At 47.9% G+C, this 10,356-nt stretch overlaps 5 protein-coding genes across 6 annotated transcripts in view; 2 read left to right on the forward strand and 3 right to left on the reverse strand.

The window, feature by feature from the left end:
- Nucleotides 1–154, reverse strand: part of LOC102889931 (histone H3) — a 19,347-nt gene extending 19,193 nt beyond the window's left edge. The window contains exon 1 of one of the 2 annotated variants that reach the window (XM_025052185.1): nt 4–154. In XM_025052185.1, coding sequence (XP_024907953.1) covers nt 4–32 — 29 coding nt within the window. In that variant the 5' untranslated portion in view covers nt 33–154. The remainder of the gene's footprint in view (nt 1–3) is intronic. The other variant, XM_025052184.1, reaches the window with a different exon arrangement.
- A 915-nt stretch (nt 155–1,069) lies between these two features.
- Nucleotides 1,070–1,627, reverse strand: LOC102898604 (histone H2A type 2-A). The gene has a single exon (XM_006919717.3). It carries the CDS (start codon nt 1,568–1,570, stop codon nt 1,178–1,180), a length of 393 nt encoding a protein of 130 aa, XP_006919779.1. The 5' UTR covers nt 1,571–1,627; the 3' UTR covers nt 1,070–1,177.
- A 221-nt stretch (nt 1,628–1,848) lies between these two features.
- LOC102877761 (histone H2B type 2-E) lies at nt 1,849–2,358 on the forward strand. Its single transcript, XM_025052187.1, has one exon. The coding sequence runs from the start codon at nt 1,925–1,927 to the stop codon at nt 2,303–2,305; it is 381 nt and encodes a 126-aa protein (XP_024907955.1). The 5' UTR covers nt 1,849–1,924; the 3' UTR covers nt 2,306–2,358.
- A 5,734-nt stretch (nt 2,359–8,092) lies between these two features.
- LOC102898859 (histone H2B type 2-E) lies at nt 8,093–8,545 on the reverse strand. The gene has a single exon (XM_025052188.1). The coding sequence runs from the start codon at nt 8,528–8,530 to the stop codon at nt 8,150–8,152; it is 381 nt and encodes a 126-aa protein (XP_024907956.1). The 5' UTR covers nt 8,531–8,545; the 3' UTR covers nt 8,093–8,149.
- A 274-nt stretch (nt 8,546–8,819) lies between these two features.
- On the forward strand, nt 8,820–9,275 carry LOC102878011 (histone H2A type 2-C). Its single transcript, XM_006919720.3, has one exon. It carries the CDS (start codon nt 8,884–8,886, stop codon nt 9,271–9,273), a length of 390 nt encoding a protein of 129 aa, XP_006919782.1. The 5' UTR covers nt 8,820–8,883; the 3' UTR covers nt 9,274–9,275.
- Nucleotides 9,276–10,356: the final 1,081 nt, after the last annotated feature.

Genomic DNA, 10,356 nt, shown 5'->3' on the forward strand with positions numbered 1-10,356 from the left:
GACTTACGGGCAGTCTGCTTAGTACGGGCCATGGCGAACCGGAACTCGAGCCGAACAACACAGCGGCGGGGCACAGGATCGAAGTCCCGGCCCGCCGCAGCCGTCTTTATAGGCACAGTCTTTTCCCGATTGGGCGGGACGAGAAAAATCGAAAGTCCCGCGCTGGCCGTCCATTGGCCGTGACGTCACCCGCCCTGGCATCCCCGATTGGCTGGGGCAGAACCTTCCCTGTCCCCGGCCAGCCGCCTCACTTCCTACTTTCCCGTTTGCCAAGTTTTTCCTACCTGGTCTTTCCCGTCTGTCTTTCGGGCCGAGTCATTTGTCTTATTCGCAACTGCGTCCGAATGTCCCTCCGCAGCCCCTCACTCCCGTAGGACAAGCCACCCGCGACGCCCTCTTCCTTTGCACGCCCGATAGCCCAACCTTCCGTTTGTCTCTCGCCCCCCGATCGCCTTGTAACCTTTTCAGAGCTCCTCAGTTGGTCTGGACGACCGTTTTCCCCGCCTTTCGGGTCGGAAAGTTGTTCCCGCCCCAGGCGCAAGATTCCGCCTCCGAAAGCCTAAGTGGGGACCCGCACCTCGGCCGCGAAGGCGTCTCCTCACTTTTTGAAAGAGAATCTGCTCCGTTGGGCCTAGCCCCAAGTCCGCCCCACTCCCAGAAACCGCCCTTCTCCCCTACCGACTGGGGCGTCCGCAGGGTGGTGTGTGACAAACCCACCCTCCTTGCTAGACCTCAGGTGTTGGTCGGAGGCGTCAGGGGTAAGCGGGGCGAGTTGCCCGCTCGGCACCGGCCGAGGTACGGCACCCGGGGCCGACCGGCAGCAGCAGCAGCAGCAGCAGCAGCCGCCACACGGAGTCGCCGGCGGCGCCCGAGGCTTGCTCCCGCCACCCGCGTCACGTCCTGAGGCTTACGGCCCGGCCCGCCCAACGCCGAGGCAGGAGAGCGCTCGAGATCCAGGGGCGGAGGAACGGTTGGGAGGCGAGGGCCGCCGGCGCTCTCCCCGCGCCGCCGCCTCGGTTGTGAGGAGTGGGTTCGGCCCCTACTACCCAAAGGTGGGATGGAGACCGGCTACCACAACAGCTCTTTTATTTGAAAGAGTGGGTGGCTCTGAAAAGAGCCTTTGATTTCACAGGTGCCCCTTCGAGACGGGGGCCGGGAGAGCTTCCAAACGTCCGCCTCACTTGCCCTTGGCCTTGTGGTGACTCTCCGTCTTCTTAGGGAGCAACACGGCCTGGATGTTGGGCAAGACACCGCCCTGGGCGATGGTGACTTTGCCCAGCAGCTTGTTCAGCTCCTCGTCGTTGCGGATGGCCAGCTGCAGGTGACGAGGGATGATGCGCGTCTTCTTGTTGTCTCGGGCGGCGTTGCCCGCCAGCTCCAGGATCTCCGCCGTCAGGTACTCGAGCACGGCCGCCATGTAGACGGGCGCGCCGGCCCCCACCCGCTCGGCGTAGTTGCCTTTGCGCAGCAGGCGGTGCACTCGGCCCACGGGGAACTGAAGCCCAGCGCGGGAAGACCGCGACTTGGCCTTAGCGCGGGCCTTGCCTCCCTGCTTGCCACGGCCAGACATGACAGCGATAGGCACTGCGAGAAGCTCCCGACCGACAACCGAGGAAGTCGCCCTAAACGGCTCCGCTTCACCCTTTTATAGCCACAACGGCGATTGTCCAAGGAGCACTTGGATTGGCCAAAGCGGAGCTCTGCCCCGATGGCCAATAGGAGAGCGCGGGCAGAATCCACTCATTTGCATAATCTCGCCCCCCCCTCCGCAGGAGCGCCACCGAAAACTTGCCAATCGCGACGCGGCGCACTCGGAGCCCTGATTTGCATACGGCCTCTATAAGTACCCAGTCGCTTCCGGTAGCCTCGGTCCTGCACTTGCGTTTGCGTCCCTCGCCTTCTCTGTCGCTTGGTGTTTACCGCTATGCCTGAGCCGGCAAAGTCCGCTCCCGCGCCCAAAAAGGGCTCCAAGAAAGCGGTCACCAAAGCCCAGAAGAAGGATGGCAAGAAGCGCAAGCGCAGCCGCAAAGAGAGCTATTCCATCTACGTGTACAAGGTGCTCAAGCAGGTGCACCCCGACACCGGCATCTCGTCCAAGGCCATGGGCATCATGAACTCGTTCGTCAACGACATCTTCGAGCGCATCGCCGGCGAGGCCTCCCGTCTGGCGCATTACAACAAGCGCTCGACCATCACGTCCCGGGAGATCCAGACGGCCGTGCGCCTGCTGCTGCCGGGCGAGCTGGCCAAGCACGCCGTGTCCGAGGGCACCAAGGCCGTCACCAAGTACACCAGCTCCAAGTGAGTCTCTCTGCGGCCGCCCTTTAACCCAAAGGCTCTTTTCAGAGCCACCCATCTTCTCAGTGAAAGAGGCTGTCATCTTCAGTCAACAGCTCCTGTCGCGGTGCTTCCCCGCACCGCCTACTCGTTTCCCAGGAAAGATATTACCTGTTTTTGTAGATGATGGGGTAAAAGGCCAAGGTTTAGGGGTACGTGTCCTCCATTCAGATGCTTTTCCTTATCCTATTTATAGGTGGTATAGTTAGTTAGGAAAGTTGATATAATTTAGTAGCTAGGAATTGCTAAATGCTCGTGTCTTTGCTGTCAAATTTCATGACGCCTTACACATACATGGTTATATTAACCCCCAAAGAGTTGTCAGTAACCGTAATTAAGTCATATTCTCAAAATGGCAGTAAAAAGTTTTCAATTTCTGAAGCACAAGTTAAATGCTCCAAAGAACAGAAAAACCCCAGTATGTCTTGGAAACAAAAAGGAGATTTCGTTGAGATTTTAGTATTGAGAGTTGGGTTGTTTTAGACTGGGATTTGAATAATTCTTCAAACTTAATCCCTTGTTTCATGCATTGGTTGTGTATAGTAAAAGCAAGGAAAACGGGCTATTGCCCTGTTGTTGGTAGATCAGTATTTTTTTTTTAAACTGGTCTTCAGTTTGATCATGTCTTAAACATCTTTTGTTACTTTTCAAGTTAGGAAGTAGTCCTTTCTTTGAAAACTTAGTTCAGATGACATCAGGACCTGAGATGAAAGTTAAATTCAACTAAGCTGATCTGCATTTCTGATCTGTAACATTTCTCTCAAGCTGGCCTACAATAAGCTGAAGATAAGCATCAACTGTAATTTCTAGACCAGTGGTTCTTAAAAGTCTGGTCTCCAGACCAGCCACATTAATATTACCTGAGAATTCATTTAAAATGAAAATTTCAGACATCTGTAGTCTGTGTTAACAGGCCCTCTGGGTGACTCTGCTGCATGTAGTGATAACTGCTGGGTAGTGGAGTACAGTGATAACAATGGTAAAAATAAGAAGCTTGGGGATTTAAATTATGTTGTGGAAGTAGAATTGACAGGTCTTGCCAAAATACAGGGTTTGGGTAAGTGTGAAACCCCTAGGTTTTTGGCTTGAGCAACCAGGTTAGATATAGTGGTGCTGTTAATTAGGACTGAATCCTGGGAGTTATGGGTTGGGGTTTTGAAAGGGCATCCAGATTTCTGACTTAAATATGGGAAGCTTTTGACATTAAAGTGGGCCTATGAAGTTGGCAGTTTGACAAATGCACCTGGAGCTCAAATGAAGATACCACAAACCTGCCTTCAAGCACAACCTCTAAATACAGAGACCTAGATTCTCTAGACCTTATTCATCCTTAAATGTTTCCTTACAGTATTCTTCAAGACTTGAATCTTTTCTATAACTTAGTTGGTAGTCCCATAACATATATTATTTTTCTCCTGTTTCTCCAATTGTATCCTGCCTTTCTAAGGAATGCACCTAATCCCTCAATGTAGGTCGTCCTCAAGTTTGACTGCCCCAGTGAAATCACCTGCAGAACTTTAAAAAATACTGATGTCAGGGTGCCACCCCCAGAAACTCTGATTGAAGTGGTTTGGGGTACAGCCTGCACTTGGAGGATTTACAGAAGCTCCCCAAGTGACTAATGGGCAGCAAAGTTTGAGAACGACATGTGCTTCCCAGAAAACAGATCTTACCCCACACATTGATTACTTCCGGAAACATTTCAGAAATTGAACTGAGCAGGGAAATGTATATTGTTGTCCTCTTTTTGGAAAGAAGTTTCTTTGCTTTCAAGAGGCAGCAACAGGGTGGAGTGTTCTGTAAGTGTGAAGGCAAGAATGTTTATAGACCCACAGAGGAGAGCACAACTGATGGGGTTCAGCCACCCTCAGAGCCCTGCTGGACCTTCCAATTAAGCCAATTTGTCTGACGTGTTTTGTTTTGTTTGTTTTTTTTAACTAATATTCCAAATTTTAGGGGAAGTATTAGTTTCTTATGGCTGCCATAACAAAGTATCACAAACTGAGTGGCTTGAAAGAGCAGAAATTTATTGTCAATTCTGGAGGCTACAAGTCTGAGGTCAGGGTGTTGGCAGGGCCCCCCCGTCTGTCCAAGGCTGTAGGTCCAGATCCTTCCCTTGCCTTCGCCCCAGGTATTTTTTTTAGCTGTGACAGCATATCTTCATCTACTCCTGAACTCCTGTGTGTTTCTACATCTTATTAAAAAAAACTCATATTGGATTAGGGCCCACCCTGATGACTTTAACTTGATGACATCTACAAAGGCCCTGTTTCCAAATAAGGCCACGTTAAAAGGCACTGGGGAGTTGAGATTTCAATATATCTCCTTGGGGGACACAATTCAACCCATAACAGGTAGTCAACAGCCGCGGATGCCTGAACATAGCTCCCAAATATGTCCATGTGAACATTACTTTAAATGACAATGGAGACTTTACTGATGTGATTTTTGAGACAGGGAGATGATCCTGGACTATTTGGGTGGACTCAGATGCAATAACTAGGGTCACTGTAAGATGTAAAAAGGTCAACAGGAAAAGGCGATGAATGCAGAGACTTTTGAAAAATGCATGGAAATGAATTCTCCTCTCGAACCTCCGGAGAGAGTGCAATTTCGATTTCTATCTGGTGAAACTGATTTTGTAGTTCTGATCTCCAGAACTGTAAAGTGAATAAAATGTGTGTTTTAAGCCACTAAATTTATAGTGATTTGTTACGGCAACCACATAAAACTAATATAACAGGTATATCAGATTTTTACAATTGGAGAAATTTGAATATGGATTGCATGTTAATACTATTGAATCAATATTAAATTTATTATGTGTAACAATAGGATTGCAGTCACACAGGAGAATGCCCTTACTTTTCAGACATGTGCTATTAGGGAGAAGTGTCAAGATATTTGAAACTTCTTTTCAAATGGTTCAAAAGTGTGCACAGAAAGAGAAAAGATAAAGCAAATGCGGCAAATAATAACAAAACCATTAGTGAATCTAGACAAAGATATGGTTGGTCATTGTACTATTTTTTTTTTCAGCTTTTCTATAGGTTTGTATTTTCCAAGACGAATTAAATTTTTTTTTGTTCCTAAAGTTAAGATTTTCCACTTCTTTATTTAAAAAGTTTAAGTGTGAGAGTAATCATCATTTATTAACTAGAACTCTGAACGATATCCCTTGTTTCATTATACTTTGCCATAGTCATTTAGTGATTGCACTAGTCCAGGGACACCAAATGACACTGCCTTAGATATTTGTTTATTCTGTGTTCTATAGTCTGAGCTTGAAACTGAAGTTGGATAGGGGACTTTAATGAAATACTGAGACTGAAACAATCGTTTCTAGGGAAAAAACATCTACTACAAAAGAGCAAAAATCAGACTTTATAAATCATAACCCCTTTCCCTTCCCTAAACTCGATTCTCTCATGACTCCTATTTGAGATTTCCACTTGAATAGCAACCAGGAATCTCAAAATTTTGTCCAAGACAGACTGCTGGTTTTCTTCCTCCAAACCTAACTCATATCAGTAAATTATACCTCTTTCCAAGTGCTCAGTCCAAAAAGTTGCAATTAGTCCTTGATTCCTCTTTGTTATAATCTACATTGAACTCATTGATAATCTACATTCAACTCACTGACTTTACAATATATTTTAACTACTTCTTACCATCTCCACTGCTACCTCTCTCTCTCTTGAACTTTTACAGTAGTCTCTTTGATATTCCCTCTGCCTCTACTCTTGTTCTAACTACAGTCTATTTTTCGACACAGCATTTTGGGTACACTTTAAAGAATTTAAGTCAAGGAATGTCATTACTTTTGGCAATAGCCTACGAGGTCCTTCAGTGGCTTACGGGATCTGACCAACTACTGATCTGATACCATCTCCCTGCAAATCTTTCCTGATCAGACCTGTCATCCACACTCCACTCCATGTTCAGCTTTACGTCGTTGCATATATCACCCCCAATATTATACTGTCATACATTTCTTATTTTCAACATCCGTCTACTAGAATGTAGATTTCTGTGGATAGGGACTTTGTTCTGTTCAATGCTATATCTCCACCATGTTTTATTTATCTCAGGGTGGTTTTTTTAATCTCTCCTTTATTATGGGAAATGATGTGTATATACTCATAACTGGAGCCTGAACAAGGTGTCAGTTTTGCTTTCAAACCTGAAAGTGTAAATGTTGTTGCTAAAGGGAACTATGTAACATAGTTACGAGTCACTCTATCTTTCAAGATTAGCTTTTCTGCTTTACTATTAATAGTCTGAGAGTTCTCAGAACCAAATATTGACCACTCTCTCCACCACGTTAGGTTATTCGCTTGAATGTCTTAACCCTAAACTCTTTAAATTTAGGCAATCTGCCTCATCTCTCAGCAGATCCAAGCAAGGCATGTGTGATAAAGTAGCAAAATGTTTCCTGGGGCCGAAGCAAGGCAAAGAGGGGAGGGATTAAGTACAGTAACTGCAAAATAAGGTATTTGTATTTGATTGTGTGGAGCAGAAAGGAAGCAAGGAAAATCACTGTTGAAGATATTTGAGATTTTACATAGGTGCGTAAGGGGGGAAAAATTAGCCAAAACCCAAAGGAATGAACTAGAACAACTATCGCAGTGTGCTTAACATTTTTTATAGGGAGTTTCAATTTTATGCATTTTGTGCTTTATCTCCTGTTCTTGTTTGACTTCTTTAAAATGGTTTTGAATCCCAATAAAATGGTTTTGAATCCCAATAAAGGTAGAAATGTAAAGTTCTATGTTATATTTGGTGCAAAGGGAAAATGTAGCTAGTTTTCTGTGCAGCATTACAAACAATTCAGGGAAAGAACCACCAGGAACAAGAGAAAATGAGTTAGTGACTGAAGTGTGAACACGTTCCCATCAAATATGGCACCTGCATAACCAGGATGTCAGTGGTTCTCAAACATGAATCACCTAATGTGTTCCATAGGTTTTTCATCGTTCTCCCCCAGGAGAGCACCCCAGTGGACAAACGTGGAGTTTTAGGATTAGATAGGATTAGATACATCGAGGGTCTATTTTAGGAAATAATTTTTAAGTATCAAGTCACAAAAATGAAGATCATTAATTTTTACTACCTCTTTTTGGAGAATGCATTCTTCCAGGTAAGCAACAAATATTTGTAAGGCAAAGTAGTTCTAATACTATAAACTGCTGTTTCGAGTCTGAAGGACATTTATTGGTTAGCAGGCCCCGATTCTTTAAATCCTGGAACATCTATAAATTCTCTTTGCTCATGAAGATTAAGAGAAAAACTACAACTATGGAGAACACTGTAGATAACCAAAATATGTACTATTGAATAACTTATCTTGATCCAAGTGTATAATTTCTCGAATTAGAACTGGAGTATGCATGCAGTGTGCCTGAAGAGTACAGTATACTATGTTTGGGGGCGTGGTCTCGAGCATGCTTTGCATATTTATACTAACATTACGTTTCCAAACACTAAAACGCATTTATACACCACGGACCTGACCTAAGATGCCATGGAATAACCACTGTCTCTTCATTGATCACCAAAATCGCTCGCCATTTCAGTGTTCCATGCACAGACAAAAAACAGGTTCTAGCTAGCTCTAAAACAGCTACAATATGCTAAGCATTCGGGTTTCTTTCCTGTCATCATTCAAAAACGTATCTTCTCTGGAAGACGAGTAGGCGGTGCGGGGAAGCACCGCGACAGGAGCTGTTGACTGAAGATGACAGCCTCTTTCACTGAGAAGATGGGTGGCTCTGAAAAGAGCCTTTGGGTTAAAGGGCGGCCGCAGAGAGACTCACTTGGAGCTGGTGTACTTGGTGACGGCCTTGGTGCCCTCGGACACGGCGTGCTTGGCCAGCTCGCCCGGCAGCAGCAGGCGCACGGCCGTCTGGATCTCCCGGGACGTGATGGTCGAGCGCTTGTTGTAATGCGCCAGACGGGAGGCCTCGCCGGCGATGCGCTCGAAGATGTCGTTGACGAACGAGTTCATGATGCCCATGGCCTTGGACGAGATGCCGTGCCGGTGTCGCACCTGCTTGAGCACCTTGTACACGTAGATGGAATAGCTCTCTTTGCGGCTGCGCTTGCGCTTCTTGCCATCCTTCTTCTGGGCTTTGGTTTGGTGTTTCTTGGAGCCCTTTTTGGGCGCGGGAGCGGACTTTGCCGGCTCAGGCATAGCGGTAAACACCAAGCGACAGAGAAGGCGAGGGACGCAAACGCAAGTGCAGGACCGAGGCTACCGGAAGCGACTGGGTACTTATAGAGGCCGTATGCAAATCAGGGCTCCGAGTGCGCCGCGTCGCGATTGGCAAGTTTTCGGTGGCGCTCCTGCGGAGGGGGGGCGAGATTATGCAAATGAGTGGATTCTGCCCGCGCTCTCCTATTGGCCATCGGGGCAGAGCTCCGCTTTGGCCAATCCAAGTGCTCCTTGGACAATCGCCGTTGTGGCTATAAAAGGGTGAAGCGGAGCCGTTTAGGGCGACTTCCTCGGTTGTCGGTCGGGAGCTTCTCGCAGTGCCTATCGCTGTCATGTCTGGCCGTGGCAAGCAGGGAGGCAAGGCCCGCGCTAAGGCCAAGTCGCGGTCTTCCCGCGCTGGGCTTCAGTTCCCCGTGGGCCGAGTGCACCGCCTGCTGCGCAAAGGCAACTACGCCGAGCGGGTGGGGGCCGGCGCTCCCGTCTACATGGCGGCCGTGCTCGAGTACCTGACGGCGGAGATCCTGGAGCTGGCGGGCAACGCCGCCCGAGACAACAAGAAGACGCGCATCATCCCTCGTCACCTGCAGCTGGCCCTCCGCAACGACGAGGAGCTGAACAAGCTGCTGGGCAAAGTCACCATCGCCCAGGGTGGTGTTTTGCCCAACATCCAGGCCGTTTTATTACCAAAGAAGACCGAAAGCCACAAAGCCAAAAGCAAGTAAATTGACAAGCCAAAGACCAAAGGCTCTTTTTAGAGCCACCCAAATTTTCAAGAAAAGAGCTAGCGCTATTTTGATCAGCCCTTTACACGCTTTGGTGGCTTTTAAAAGAGCCTCCTGGATGAGGGATGGTGTTAAGCCTCTCAATTACCTATTTTTGTTAAGATTATAACTGTTTTCTTAGGCAACAAAACTGCCTGGGTGTTGGGCAAGGCGCCGCCCTGGGTAATGGCGACGCCCCCCGAGTAACTTGAGCTGTATGCCCCCCGGCCTGGCGATCCAGGCCTGTGACTTAAGGACATGACCCCCCAAGTCCGGTGTATTATGTAAGACTCTAGTGCGCCTGCGCCCAGGTTCTGTAGGCATGAATCAGCTTGCTTTACCCTGCACCTGTGGCCGGTCGCCACTATTGTTCTTTCTCCGTATAAGCCCGTGCTGTCTCAAAGGCTTGCAGTCGCATTCTCAGTTCGGCTCGTGTTTTCCCATTGGGCGTCTCGCCGCCGAAACCTTCCCTCCTTGACCAGCTTGGCGGTGACAATGCCCGTCTTCTAGTCTCGGGCAACGTTACCTGCCAGCTCTAAGATTCCCGCGGTTAAGTACTCGAGCACCGCAGCCAGGTACACCCGCGCGCCTGGCCCACCTGCTCGGTGTAGCTGCCTTTGCGCAGCAGGCGGTGCACTCGCCCCATTGGGATCTACGGGCCAGTGCCAGATGAGCATGATTTGGCCTTGGTGCGAGATTTGCCTCTCTGCTTGCCGCGTCCTGACAGCACGGCTGAAAAAGCGATTACAACTTGTTTAACAAGAAGGATATGGAAAGAATAACCAATTTGGTGTGACTTATAAGAGCTAACCGGGAGGGGGTGAAAGAAAATAGTTTGATTGGCTAAAAGAGGAGCCCGATCAAAGAGCCAATAGGAAATCAGAAAGCAGAGTCCTCGTTTGCATCCGGTACTATCAGGAAATGACGGATTTCGTAGATACCAATCGCCGAGAGCCACTAATTAAAGTCTCTTATCTGCATGCCAGGATTTTTAAAGAGAGGAGGCTTTCCAACAGAGCGCTGTTTTGTTCTGTTTTACAGAGT

The sequence above is a fragment of the Pteropus alecto genome, unplaced genomic scaffold (genome assembly GCF_000325575.1).
Source record: "Pteropus alecto unplaced genomic scaffold, ASM32557v1 scaffold106, whole genome shotgun sequence".
Classification (NCBI taxonomy): domain Eukaryota; kingdom Metazoa; phylum Chordata; class Mammalia; order Chiroptera; family Pteropodidae; genus Pteropus; species Pteropus alecto.